Here is a 15,596-nt window from a genome sequence, read left to right on the forward strand (position 1 = left end):
GGGCCGACAGTTCCTTTATCGCGTTCACCATCAGGTCAGATTACCCAAAGGTGCTGAGAATATGGGGTGCGCTAAAACCTGGGAGGACCATGTCGCCAAAGTGGGGCAGAGACTGGGAAAGTGGGAGCTCATTGCGGGCACAAAGATGATAGTCAGGTATAAGGTACTCTCCGAGCTGGTGTATATGATGCAGGGCTGGCCCTTTGAATGAGACTCCGCTGCCATGTTTACCCCAGCCAAAATCACTGCATAGTTCTTCTATAAATAATCTTTTAGCACTCAAGTCAAAGAATATGGCCTCACCAGTGTATGACAACCCACAAACTTGGGGCAGTCATTGTTTAGATATCTCGCACAATGGTCTATTCAGCGCAACTGCAAATTTGAACATTTTAACATTCCTGTGTTGTGGAACTGGAGTTAACCTTTGTCGCTGCATTTTAATTGAGGATCACGTTCGACAACAGATTATTTTTAGACTTCTGTTGTGGCTCGTTATTATGCGGAATTGGAGAATTTGAGATAGTTCATTGGCTGTGAAACGAATTGGGACGTCCTGAGGTGTTGAAAGGAGTCTTTGTTTTTATACAGGGGCGCCGCAAGGAAGGACAAACAGGAGAGGGCACTAACTAAACTCACTTCTCCCCTTTGTTAAACGCCGAGGACTGCTTTATGTATATGCATATACATTGAGAGAAACTGAAGAGGTTACTAGAGAGATCCGGTAGGGCGGATTGGTTACCTGACGAGACGGAAAAGCTGCTGAACCTGTCTAGCTGGGTCCGAGTCATTATAACACCGTCATGTGGATGGGTGGTTGGAAGAGCAGCTTCTAACCATTGGAAAGCCTCCCACTCCCTGTACAAACACCTTCGCTACCGGCCTTCTGACAGCAGGGAAAAGGCAAAGAGACGCTACACGGAGGTGCCAGGCTTACCTGGTGGCAGCACAGCGTTGACCATGTCAGGGACAGGTAAAGACAGTGGGATTTCATGGGGTTCATTAATTCACTCCTCGATAAAACTGGCGTCAAACTGCATGCCAGCAATATTGTGGGGGATCTAACAGAGAGAGAGAGAGAGAAACAGGGTAATTTGGTAAGAAACCGTCTCCTGGAGAGGGGAGGTTCGATTTATCGCTGCCTTATGCAGGTTTAGTTTATTTTTCATCGTTGGGACTGCTACATGCTGGTAATTACTCTTAAAAGTAACGAATAATGCCAAGTTTTGCTGCGTTCACGGGACAATACGGGTGATATTAAATGATGGAAGTTGAACTTTTCAGTCTTGCTGTGCCTTGTCGAGCAGCCATTGACGTGTATGTAATTTGTGTGTCAAATCTCACAACAATAACCTCCATTTATATAGCACCTTTAACTTCATGATACAGCCCAAACGCTCTGAAACAAAAATTGATATCAAGTCATATTGAGCTGTCAGGCAGATGGCAAAAGCATGGTTAATGAGGTTACTTTTAAAGGCCTCCTTTAAAGGGGAAAGCAAGAGAAGACAGGTTTAGTGAGGAACACTCAAAGTGTAAGGCACTGCTGCCATCGCTGGAGTGATGAAACTCGGGGACACTGATGAATCCCACAGATATTTCTGTGGATTGTGGAGCTGGAAGAGACAAGGAGGGCCTAAGACAAGACAGGATTTGAAAGCAAGAGCTTTATAATTGAGGCATTGCAAAACCCAGAGCCAGCGTAGGCAGTGAGCATTGGAATCAGACGAGCGAACAGGACTTAGTGCAAATCAGAGCACAGCAGAATTTTCCAATTTCCCAAGGCATGAGTTTGGGTTAGAAATTTGCTGGGGGAGGAGCGGGGGTGGGGGGAGAAGCCAGGAACATTTTGGAACAGTCAAGTTCAGAGGGAGCAGAGGTATGAATGAGAGTTTGAGTAGCTGAACAGCAAAGGCACTGATGAAGTCGGTTGATGTTGTGGAATGGAAATGGGTGGTCTTAATGATGGTGTGGGTATGTGGATGAAAACCCCACCTCTGATCTTCAAACACCAAATATGTGAACAGTCTGCTTCCAGGAAAGGGGCTGGAGCTGGTAGCTGGCGAACGGAGACTTCTTTTTAAAGAGGATCCAAAGGCAATGACTGCAGTCTTCCCAATATTTAGTTGGAAGAAATTCCTGTTGGTCCAGTACTGGTTGTGTGATCAGTATCCTGGCAATGTAGACAGTGAAAGAGTCAATTGTGTTATCGGTGAGCTAGAGCTGAGTGCCTTCAGCATTCTGGTGTTAACTGAACTGGGATTTCCAGGAATGACACTGTGGGATTGTATCTGATATAGTTCATCCCTGAGAATGTGGTGGTATGTTAATCAGGAGTCTGACTAACTGTATTAACATGAATTCCATGCAATATTCTCATTTCAGCCTATTACTTACATCAGTGATGACTGTTTTCATACATTAAATGGTACGCCTCAATGTATTAAGAGCTAACAAGGTGTAGAGCTGGATGAGCACAGCAGGCCAAGCAGCATCAGAGGAGCAGGAAAGCTGATGTTTCGGGCCTAGACCCTTCTTCAGAAAACGTAGATGCTCAGAAAATGCCAATTTCTGAAGAAGGGTCGAGGTCCGAAACGTCAGCCTTCCTGCTCCTCTGATGCTGCTTGGCCTGCTGTGTTCAGCCAGCTCTACATCTTGTTATCTCAGATTCTCCAGCATCTGCAGTTCCTACTATTCCCGCCTCAATGTATTGATTAGTCTTGGTGATTTTTTTTTTGGTTTGTAAGTGATTTTTATGTTTTACCCTTGGTGATTTTCTCTGTAAGGTGAATAGACTAGATAGCTCCCTACTGTTATTCAATGTTTTTTTAGAACATGAGTAAATACGTTGGGTGACAGCAATTCAAATTGTTACATAATTCTCATGAACAAAAGTTATTAGTTATGAAGTTAGCAAACGAGGCCGAAGATCAGGATTGGATAACCTGAAGTATGGAAGAGTATAAAGTGGATATGTTCCTAAGAGATAAAAATAGAACAAATCAAAAGGATACAATCCTGTGAGTGAATAGAGTTTTAAACTAAAGATTTTGGACTAAGGGGTAGCAGATTTAAAACTGAGATGAAGAGGAATTATTTCTCTCAAAGAGTTGTGAATCTGTGGAATTCACTACCTCAGAGATCTGTGAACTCCAGCGCAGGGATTAAATTTAAGTTGGAGGTAATTAGTAATGGATTAAAAGGTAAATGCAAGCAGACAGGAGGGGCCAAAATGAAATTGGCTACGATCGTATTAAATGGCGGAACAGGCTCGAGGGGCTAAATTATTTACTCCTACTTCTAGTTTTTAGGTTCTTAAACTCAAATTCAAAAGGAAGGCATTTAATACAACTATAGTTAATAACATCAAAGAAGACCGAAGCCCTTAGAATGAAAGAAGAAACTTCGAGGCATCCGTGTTTACAAATGGGATTGATGATCAGAATGTGGGGCTACCAATGGAGGATGCTGAACAGTTGTTTGAGATAACAACTAGAAAAACTGTAGCTTCTGTAATGATTGGAGAGTGCGGGGTGGATAAGTCAGCAGACACTGAAGACACACAGTCTAAGATATTTAAAGAAGAAATAACAGAGACACTAAGCACAATTTTTCAATTCTCCTTATAACTGTAAACAGTTGGAAAGCTGGAGGGTCTCACATATAACACCTTCATATGAGGAGGACATGTCAGTTATTCTGGTGTCACCAGCAGACAAAGTCTCTAACTTGAGATAAAAATGAGTGAGTATTTTGAATAGCAGAGAATTATCAAGCACAATTGACTCACTTTGATGCCAGGTTTAATACATTTCATTTGAAGAAGTGATAATAAAGGCAGATGTATAAATCGAATGCAAAAGTGTTTATGGAAGTTCAGAAGTCTTCCAATAAACATCTCACAGGAGATTTGTTGCAACAATTCCAATTTATGATAAAAAGGGAAATGTAACCGTGTACTTGAAGAGTTCATAGGTGGTCAGGGAACCACAGAATGGAGTTAATGAACATAGTTTTTCTCCAAACTTCCAGGACTCAATGCTAGGATGATTTTTGTTCTGAAAACAAAAACAGCCTTGTGCTGTTAGAGTGCTATATCTAAATTTGCTGATGACACAATGGGGTTTGGTAAATTGTGGACACTTTATTAGATTGTGTGTTGGATGTGCGTAGAATTACATCAAATGTATTGCGCAGAAGTAGGTCATTCAACCCAAAAGGTCTATAGCAGTACTTGTTCTCCGCTTGAGCTTTCCCCAATCCTTGCTGAACTCACTCTAACAGCATAGCCTGTTTCCTTGTCTCTGACATACTTCTTTAGGTTCCCCTTAACTATATCTACTCTGTTCTCTGGTGACTGCTATACTTTCTGTGACAGCAAATTCTTCCTTCTTTGTAAGTAAGTTTATTTTGAACTTGCTTTTTGATTTCTTGATGACCATCTTATAATTGATGGTTTCTAGCTTATTTTGTCCCTGCAAGTCGGAATAGTTTCTGACTCTCACCCAAGGCAAAATAGAATAACCTACAGGGATAACCTTAAAGTTCTGGTATCATCTTGTAAGTCTTTCTTGGACCCTCTCCTGTGTCTTTATTTTATAATACAGCAACCAGAACTGCACAAAGTACTCTGAATGCAGTTTACAATGAAGCTATGGGAGGATACGATTTAGAACAAGAGGAATGAGGGTGCATATCCATTATAAATACATGTTATGAATGAATAGAGAGACCTAGGATTTCAAAGACATTTCCTTGAAAGTGCAACAGGTTACAATGTCAGTCACAGAATTCTTACAATACAGTCACTCAGCCCATCGTGTCCTTACCAACTCCCTGAATGAGCAATTCACTTAATGCCACTCAACCGCATTTTCCTCCATAACTCCACACATTTTCCATTCAGGTAACAAGTGAGTTCCCTTCTGAATGCTCCAATTGAACCAGTCTCCACCACACTCTCAGGCAGTGCATTCCAGCACTTAACCACTCACTGCATGACATTTTTGCTTTGCTCATATCACTTTTTAATTTCTTTTTCCAATTGCTGAATCTTGAGTTTTATAAATTATGCCACGGACTAGAAGACTAAAGAGATAACAATTAATTTGTATATGATAGTGGTGAGCACATGGTTAAAGTACAGCATGCAACTTTCTGTGTCCTATTATAAAAAGGATATTGTGACAATTTCTCCTGCAACAGAAAAGCCAAACATGAAATTTGAGTTTTAAATTATTCTTTAAAATTATAAGACCACAAGATATCGGAGCAGAATTAGCCATTTGGCCCATCTCGTCTGCTCCACCATTTGATTATGGCTGTTTTGTTTCTTAACCCCATTCTCCTGCTTTTCTTCCCCATAACTCTTGATCTGTTACTAATAAATCTATTTATCTATCTCTGTCTTAAATGCAATCAATGACTTGGCCTTCACCGGCAATGAGTTCCACAGATTCACCACTCATTGCTGAAGAAATTCCTCTTTATCTTAGTTCTAAAGGATCATTCCTTCACTCTGAGGCTGTGCCCTTGGTCCCTAGTCTGTCCTACTCGTGGGAACATCTTCTCCACATCCAGTCTATCAGTTGTATTCTGTATGTTTCAATCAGATTCCTCTCTTCCTTATAAACTCCACCGAGTTCAAATTGATGAATGATTTTGTTGAATGAATAGAATCCCTTTGGCCCAACAAGTCCACACCAATCCTCAGAGCATCCCACCCAGACCCATTCCCCATATCTACACATCCCTGAAACACTATGGGCAATTTAGCAGGACCAATCCACCCAGCCTGCACATCTTTGGACTGTGGGAGGAAACCCACACAGACACAGGGAGAATGTGCAAACTCCACACAAACAGTTGCCTGAGGGTAGAATCGAACTCGGGTCCTTGGTGCTATGAGGCAGCAGTGCTAACCACTGAGCCACCATGCCGCCCCATGAGAGTGACAATATTCTCTGCTTAGGAATCAATGACATCAACTTGAAATGGTCAGTAAGAAAGTGAGAGAGATGAGGAAAAATCTGTTTACGCAGAAGTTTTCTGGAGCATGAATTGTTTTGCTCCGGGGAGTATTGAGGTGAAGACCATTACATCATTTCATGGAACACCTTTTGAACACTTGAAACAAGGGAACTTACAAGGCTTTGGGAAGAATACGTGGCAATGGAATTAGTTTTATATTGCACTAACACAGAGTCAATACAGTCAGGATGGACTGAATGGTTTCCTTTGTAACTACAAATGTCTATGGTTTGACATTTTGACCCTGTTCTTTCAAGCAATCTTTATATTGTTGTTCATTTTGTGAGCTGAAAGGCTTATCCATTTCACATTCTGACTCATATGAGCTGTGTCATGTATCGTTGAGTACTCTACTGAAACGTACAGTAGGTATTTCTGTTGCTGTTTGGCATTCTGGATGATTAGACCATCCAAATGTATTCTGCTATTTAATCTGTGAAACAAGTGCCAACATAAAGCTGTCCCCAGTGTTTCAAGCTGTTGGTGATAATTCTTAACAGCTGGCAAGATAACATGGGGCCTTTAAGCAAGATATAAATATGTAGCAATCAATGTATCCAATGTGACGTTTGAATATCTTAACCTTGAATCAATAATCTTCTGTTGTAATTATGCACAGGAAATGATTCAGTGCATGTGGTTGTGTCTAATGATAATGAATAGAAAATCAAACATAAAGTGTGTGAAAATTTTATCAGCATTGCTATCATACAGAAGAATTCTTACAAAATGGCAGTGAATGCTACACCATGTATTCAGGAGTTATGCATAATTTGAAGTGAACAGGCAGGTGATACTGCACACAGAAACTCCATACAACGGCAGAAAATGCCAACCGATGTTTATTGGAAACCTGCAATGGCAGTGATTAAATAATGTTGACAGAAAACCTGAAAGAAAATTACCTGCCACGTTAATTAATGCCATGACTTCCATCTGCTTTTTAACTTTAAACTTCAAATTGAAGTGTGTTTAGTCATTGTTCTTTTGAATATGAAAAGCTTGTTAAAAGAGTCAAACAAGATTCAGCATCGGGTCTGGAACAGTATAAATGACATACTATTTGGTAAACAATTTTTTATTTTTCTTATTGAAAATAATCTGCTTGTATGGACTCTAAATAGAGGCAGACTAGAATCATAGAATCCCTACAGTGTGGGAGCAGGCCATTTGGCCCATCAAGTCCACACCAGCCATTTGAAGATCATCGCACCCAGACTCACCACCTCCCCACCCTATCCCTGCATTTCCCATGGCTAATCCACCTAGCCTGCGTATCCCTGAACACTACAGGCAATTTAACATGGCCAATCCACCCAACCTGCATTTCTATGGATTGTGGCAGGAAACCCACGCAGACACGGGGAAAATGTGCAAACTCCACACAGCCAGTCGCCTGAGGGTGGAATCGAGCCCAGGCCCCTGGCGTTCTGAGGCAGCAGTGCTAACCATGCTGCCTAGCAGACTGAGTGATTATTCCAGGTCTGTGAAGATGTGAGTTATACGATTCACCAATATTATGATTTTAAAAGGAAACATAGCCCAATTTTCAGAAAGCTTCCTTATTTCATTCAAATATTTTACTCACCAACTTCCTCTGTAAATTCTCACCCCTTCTGGACCATAAGTGTTGATTTTTACTACAGCAGGTTTCCGTATGTGCTGAGTAACTCGTGATCCTTTGCCCAACATATGATTTTATTTACGTAAAAATCTGACAATTTCTCTGGCTCTTAGCCAAGTTAGATGATGTAAGCTAGGGCAGTGGCAAAGATGTATTAATTGATCCTGTGACCCATGTCCTGTCTGAGTTAGGGAGAAAGAATCACTCAGTTTCCTTGGGTGATTAGTTAGTTTCGTTGGCTGGTTGGCAGGTTTGCAGTGCAATGTGATGCCAACAGTGAGGGCTCAATTCCTCCATTGGTTGTTGTTACTATGAAGGACTCTCCTTCTCAACCTCTCTCCTTCCCTCAGGCATGGTGACCCTCAATTTAAACTACCACTGGCCATCTCTATTGTGACAGCAGCCTTATAGTTTGGTAAGAATATGGTGACTTTATCTTTACCTGATCATTATCCAATGTCTCTTGATAGAAGGGCAGAAATCTGGGTAAAAGTTGAGATTAGTGTTGGCTTTTGACTACAAACAGAAAGATACCAATTTTTAAAAATATCAAATATTTTAGTTCTAAAGTATTACTTGAAGTGTTTTTTTGGAAGAACACAAGTGCTTGGTCTGATGACACTTTTTAAAAATATCTATGTTTATTCATTCACAGATGTAGGCATCACTGGCAAGGCCAACATTTATTGCCCATTCCTAATTTAATTTGAGAATTTAGCGGGAGCCACCTTTTTGAAACACAGCAGTACATAGGAATTATGCATTTTCTTGGGAGTTTTGATGACTTACTAGGCCACGTTAACCTGTAGTTATAGTACACTGCTGAGACCACACTGCTGAGAGTCTGGAGACACAAAGATGCCCTTCCTTTGGTAAAGACTACTTGTGAGCCAGATGGATTTTTACAACAATGTGATAGTTCCATTGTCACTGTTACTAGCTGTTTTATTCCAGTTTTATTTAATAGTCCCCAAATCCCCAGGGTGGAGATAGAACTCTAACCTCCAGGTATTAGCCTGATTTTCTGGGTTATTAGTTCACTAAGGTAACAGATGAGCTACTGTACAGACAGAAGGCACATCTATTATTCTCCATTAGCAAGCTATGAAGTATCAATTACAATGGGAGTGTTACAACTCGAGGAACTCAGATTTAGAACTAGCAGATGGTGACTGAACAAAACAAAAGGCCAGAAGTTAAAGCTAAAATCCTTTACAAAAATTGACAAGAAATTTATGCAGAACACTTTAATGCTATAATAATTGTTTTTAGTCTAACTCTGCCTTGTGGGGCAATATTACATGCATACATATAAACCTTGAACTTGTCTATGTTTTAACATGTTGACAAGATATTTAAGTGTAAAACTTAGCAATTCAATGGTATAGGGTCAGAGCTGGGAAAATCAAATAGATCTTGGTGCCTCTCAAAGGAATTTCTATTTGTAGAAATGTTATTACTTTCTACTATCCAAATGTAGCAAGGATCATGAATTTGGAGATTTTGCTGCAATAACTGGTGAGTTTGTATGTGCTCATTGTTATTAAACGATATGTTTGACAGCAACTTCTGACGTCTGCACATGCACAGTTCAAAATTGAAGTCTAAAAGTTGCTGTTCGGGAAAGTATGCTTTTCCATTGAGTCATTGTTATGGTTCTGTCTTATAGACTTGACACTGAAATCAGACAATCGCATGGACTTGGGGTCTTTGCCCATCAGTTCCACACTAAAATGACTGGATATTTAGCTCTAGTACACCTACTTCTAAGTACTGAACAGTCTCTCTAGGAGTGAAAAACTTGGGGTGTGTGAGGTGGGAGGGTTAATGTCTCATATCTACAGAAGAAAATTGCTGTCACAGATTTTAGGGAGAGCTTTTGTTTTTAGACTATTTATTTCTATGACTCTTATATATCTCTTCACCAATCCTATCTGTATTTCCCAATCTTCATTTCACTTCCTGTACATGATATAATTTTACATTTGTTGTTTTCTTTTTTTACCCCCTGGTTTAGATTTATGGTTCAGTAGGAACTCATTTTGTTGCTTATCCTATTCACAAGTACTGTAGGCCCCTTTGTGGAACATGTTGTACTGCCTGACTGGAAGTGTGTGCTGGAAATGCTGTGAAAATCATAAAGTCGTACAGCATGGAAACAGACCCTTCGGTTTAACTGTTCCATGCCAACCAAGTTTCCAAAAAAGTTTCTAAAACTAGACCCACTTGCCTGTGTTTGTCCCATATCCCTCTAAACCTCTCATATTCATGTACTGATCCAAATGTCTGTTAAATGTTGCAACTGCACCTGCCTCTACCACATTCTTTGACAGTTCATTCCACGTATGAACTACCCTCTGTGCGTGAAAAAGTTGTCCCTCAGGTCCCTTTTTAAACCTTTCCCCTTCAACTTAAAAATATGGCTTCCAGTTTTGAACTCCTTCCACCCCATGGGAAAGACTTCTGCTAATCACCTTATCCATGCCCCTCATGATTTTATAAACTTCTATAATGTTACCCCTCAACCTCCTCAATGCAAGTCAATAGACAGAATTTGATTCTCCCAACTTGAAGGTGGGGATGACCCTGCGTTCCAATGGGAAGCTGAGGTGGAGATGCAGTCATCCTCCCATCTCCCTGTGATCAAATTGGGTACAGGAAGGCTCTGCAAACAGCCATCCCACCCAAAGGTTATTTTAGTGTAGGAACTCTTGTCTTTCATAAAACTCCCTGTACTTGTTTGGTTCATGTGCAAACTGCAAAGAACAAATTGACTCATTTAGATGGTTGTTAGACTTAATGGAGTTTATTTGTACCCACAATTACAACTTTAACATATTCGAAATGGTTACACAAAATTGTTACCAAATTTAGTGAGCTGAGAGAAAAAAAGAAATGTACTTAACTCCAAGCAAGTTAACTCTTCACTAGAATCCTCAAACATATTACTTTCTTTCCAACAAGTAAACACCTTTTATCAATATCTTGCTCAGTTATGTTATTATAGAATAGAATATAGAACCCCTACAGTGTGGAAACAGGGCCTTTGGCCCAACAAGTCCACATCAACCATTGGAGCATCCCAACCAGACTGATTCCCCTATAACCCACCTAAGGTACACATCCCTGAACACTACAGGCAATTTAGCATGGCCAATCCACTTAACCTGCACATCTTTGGACTGTGTGAGGAAACTGGAAAACCCAGAGGAAACTCACGCAGACACAGGGAAAATGTACAAACTCCACACAGACACTCACCCAAGGGTGGAATCAAACCCGGGTCCCTGGCGCTGTGAGGCAGCAGTGCTAACCACTGAGCCACCGTGCCTCCCATTATCAACTCTGGTCATACAGGCATCAGAAGGGACTGACTGCTGTGATTGTATACTCCTCTCTCTGTAATTCCCTCCTGAGCTCTCTTTTTAACTTCCAGTACAGGTCCCTGTATTTAATCTTTTATACCTTCTTTTCAAGGAATGGGGTTATCTTATTATATTGACAAACTATATTGTCTGAAGCTTCTTTTAAAGTGCAATACTCAATAATATTCAATAGTTTTTGTTTCAACCATGATTGCATCTGTCCAGGTCATCTGTCTTTTGCTTTCTGCATTAATTTTCTTTTACGTGGAGCCCCTTGCAATCAATGTTCCAGAAATAAAAAGATTTATATTTTGCTAGAACCTTCTCAATTCAAGGCCGCTTCACACCTAAAGCTCTAGTGTCTCTGGCTAGCCTGCAGTCTCTGTTGTTTTCCTTGTTGGCAGTTGTTCTTGTCTCTCAGCTTTTTGAGGCTTATTGTAGGAAAATAATGGCACAAAAGATGCTTTCTCAGTCCAGATTATTTAATTAAGTCACTGCTAAAGGGCTTCTGCCTGCTGCTGCTGATATTCAGCACTGGGAAGCAGGGAACCTGCAAGAAACCACCCACTTACCATACTTCTGACTATGGAACCCCACTTCTACATCTCTTCAGCGATCCATTGGCAAGTCCTGGTGAAGACCACATTGTAGTAATGGCAGAGCCCACTATTCCCTCTTGTGCTGCCAATTCTGCAGAGCTGTCAGCTTCTGATCAGAAAGTCCTAGGGATGAGATTTGCATTCAATTTGCACTTGACTAAACCAGTCAGGAGTTAAGTGGCTGATAGGAGTTTCATAGTGCTGTACCTCCCAGAGGGGGTTGGTTTAGCTCAGTTGGCTGTACAGTTGGATTACAAATCAGTGTGATGCCAACAACAAGGGTTCAAATCACATCAGTGGTTGACATTACCATGGAGAACTGGCCTTCTCAACCTATCCCCTCACCTGAGCTGTGGTGACCCTCAGGTTAAATTGCTACCACTTATCTCTCTCTAATGGGAGAGCAGCCATATAGTCTGATAAGACTATAGCAACTTGACTTGTACCTGCCAGAGAAAAGTAATGTGGATCTCCCACCAATTTGCTGATCAGTGGGCAAAACCCCTGTCACCACATTAATTCCTGACTTATGGGTGGGGAGGTGAATTGGAAAAGTAATTCCTTTATCACAAAGAACAAAATCTGGGCCAGTGATTTGATGATAATACTTATTGACATAAATTAAAGTGGTGTATTCACTAGTAGTTTAGTGATGTTACAGCAGCTATTCCTCCATCAGAATTACACCTAAGCAATGTGTCACAATGGTGAAGTGTGTTGTCTTTACGATGATAGCATAATGGGCTTTATAACTTGTAAAGTGGCCAATTGCTGTTGAAGTGCAACAGCCATAATCTAACACCACTGGGAACATTAAGAATCTCAGGATATCTTGAATGACTTTTTATATCATAAACATATAAACAAACAAATTGGCAGTTGAAGTAGGCCGTATTCAACCGTAGAAGACAGAGGGTGGTGGTGGAGGGTTGCTTTTCAGACTGGAGGCCTGTGACCAGCAGGATGTCACAAGGATTGGAGCTGGGTCCACTGTTTTTCATCATTTATATAAATGATTTGGATGTGAACATAGGAGGTATAGTTAGTAAGTTTGCAGATTACACCAAAACTGGTAGTGGACAGCAAAGAAGGTTACCTCAGAGTACAACGGGATCTTGCTCGGATGGGTCAATGAACCAAGCAGTGGAAGATGGAGTTTAATTTAGATAAATGTGAGGTGCTGCATTTTGGAAAGGCAAATCAGGGCAGGACTTATACACTTAATGGTAAGGTCCTGGGGAGTGTTGCAGGACAAAGAGACCTTGGAGTGCAGGTTCATAGTGCCTTGAAAGTGGAGTCCCAGGTAGACAGGATATTGAAGAAGGGACTTGGTATGCTTGCCTTTATTGATCAGTGCATTGAGCATTGGAGTTGGGAGGTCACATTGCAGCTTTCAGGATGTTGGTTAGGCCACTTTTGGAATACTGCATGCAGTTCTGGTCTCCCTGCCATAGGAAAGATGTTGTTAAACTTGAAAGAGTTCAGAAAAGATTTACAAAAGATGTTGCCAGGGTAGGAGGGTTTGAGCTACAGGGAGAGGCTGAATAGACTGGGGCTGTTTTCTCCGGAACATTGGAGGCTGAGGGGTGACTTTATAGAAGTTTATAAAATCATGAGGGGCATGGATGGGGTAAATAGACAAGGTCTTTTCCTCTGGGTGGGATGGTCCAAAACTAGAGGACATAGGTTTAAGATGAGAGGAAAATGATTTAAAAGGGACCTAAGGGGCAACTTTTTCACGCAGATCGTGGTGCGTGTGTGGAATGAGCTGCCAGAAGAAGTGGTGGAGGCTGGTACAATTACAACATTTAACAGGCATCTGGATGTGTATATGAACAGGAAGGGTTTAGGGGGATATGGGCCAAATGTTGGCAAATGGGACTAGATTTATTTAGGATATCTGTCGGTATGGACACGTTGGACTGAAAGATAGCTCTATGACTCAATGAGGCCCTCCAAGCCTCCTCTGCCATTCAACATGGTTGATCTGTTTGTGTTCTGAATTCCACATTCCCATTTACCCCTGATAACCCTGATTCCCTTGTCTAACAAGAAATTATCTGCCTTCACCTTAACAATACTCAGTTATCCTGCCTCCACCATCACCTGAGGCAGAGTTCCAAAGTCACACACATCCCTGAGGGGGAAAAAAACCCTCCTTATATCTGACCTAAAAGGGCCACCCCTAACTTTAAATAGTGCCCCAGAAGTAGAAGCATCCTTTCCATGTTTATCTTGTGAAGACCATTCAGGATCTTAAATATTTCAATCAAATCACACTCATTTGTCCAAACTCATGTGAGAACAAACCCAGTCTGTCCAAAATTTCCCCTAAGTCAACCTGAGAATTCAGGGTAAACTTCCTCTGAACCTTTCCAATATATTTACATCTTTCTTTTAATGGGGAGGTAAGAAGCCATAGTCCAGAAAGGACTACTTCAAAAGTGTGGTATAAGATGAGGAGGCAGAGCCCCTTCCTTATATGAGGAGATCAAAACTTCACACAGCATTGAGATGTGATCTCAACAATGTCATGTATAACTGAAGTGTAATCTCTTTGCTTTTACATTCAATTCGTCTTGTAATAAAGGATATTATGCCATTAATTTTCAGGATTGTGTACAGTACCTGCACACTAACATTTTGGGATTGGTGCAACAGAGCACTCTGCTCCTTGGAATTGTGCAGTTGTTCTCCATTTAAGTAAAACTGCATTTTTTGGCTTTTCCTGCCAAAATGAATAACTTCAAATTATCTCACATTATAATTTTCCTGCTAGAATTTTGTCCACTCACTCAACCTATTTATATCCATTTATGACCTTCTTTAAGACATCTTAACTACATACTTTTCTATCAATCTGTATGTCAAGCGCAACTTTAACAGCCATATCTTTGCTCCCCTCATCTCAGTAATTCATAACTGAAAATGCTACTGTAAAAACCATCTCAAAAGTATACTATGAACCTCTCATCCAGGTACCACTGCCAGACTGATTTTACCAATTTACATATATTGAAGTCACCTATGATTATTGTCATCTTTTTAGCTCCAGCACTCAATGTTATTTGTTATATGCTTTGTCCCACATTGTGGTTACTGTTAGGTCTATAGACCACTTCCATTAATAACTTCCTTCCCATACCAATTCCTCATATCTACCAAAACTGATTCTGCATCATAATCTCCTGAATCAAGGTCATTTCTAATGATTGCACCAACCCTTGAGCAACAATACTACCCCTGAATCTTTACATAGGTTCCTATCCTTCTTGGACATCATATGCACCTTTGACACAACTTTGGCCAATAATTAAACATGGCAGTTAAGCCTTTTTTTTTGAAACATGAAAAACTGGCTTTACTTGGATGAAATATGTTATGTTTGCTAAGGATTTTTGCTTCAGGGTGTGTCGTGCAGAAACAGGAGAATTATGTCAATTTAGTGCCAGCTTATGCCAACCCATGCTTTCTACTATTTCCTTCACACCCACTGAGTTAATTTACCTAATATCAACGATAAGTATTGGAAATCATAGTCCTACATCAAATAGTCTGTGACAACAAGGTGCAGGGCTGTCTGAACACAGCAGGCCAAGCAGCATCATAGGAGCAGAGAGGCTGATGTTTCGGGCCTAGACCCTTCATCAGAAAAGGGGGAGGGGAAGGGGGTTCTGAAATAAATAGGGAGAGAGTGGGAGGCAGATAGAAGATGGATAGAGGAGAGGATAGGTGGAGAGGAAACAAACAGGTCGAAGAGGCGGGGATGGGACCAGTAAAAGTGAGTGTAGGTGGGGAGTTAGGAAGGGGATAGGTCAGTCCAGGGAGGACGGACAGGTAAAGGAGCGGGATGAGGTTAGTCGGTAGGAGATGGAGGTGCGGATTGAGGTGGGAGGAGGGGATAGGTGGGAGGAAGAACAGGTTAGGGAGGCAGGGACAAGCTGGACTGGTTTTGGGATGCGGTAGGGGGAGGGGAGA

At 41.1% G+C, this 15,596-nt stretch overlaps 1 protein-coding gene across 2 annotated transcripts in view; it reads left to right on the plus strand.

The window, feature by feature from the left end:
• Positions 1 to 811: 811 nt before the first annotated feature.
• LOC109935612 (non-compact myelin associated protein) overlaps positions 812 to 15,596 on the plus strand; it is a 71,535-nt gene continuing 56,750 nt past the window's right edge. For both annotated transcript variants that reach the window (XM_048613224.1, XM_048613223.1), the window contains exon 1: positions 812 to 973. Coding sequence is in view for 1 of the 2 variants with exons in the window: in XM_048613223.1 (XP_048469180.1) it covers positions 961 to 973 (13 nt within the window). In the remaining variant the exon portion in view is untranslated. The remainder of the gene's footprint in view (positions 974 to 15,596) is intronic.

The sequence above is a fragment of the Rhincodon typus genome, chromosome 27 (genome assembly GCF_021869965.1).
Source record: "Rhincodon typus isolate 14 chromosome 27, sRhiTyp1.1, whole genome shotgun sequence".
In the NCBI taxonomy this organism is placed as follows: Eukaryota; Metazoa; Chordata; class Chondrichthyes; order Orectolobiformes; family Rhincodontidae; genus Rhincodon; species Rhincodon typus.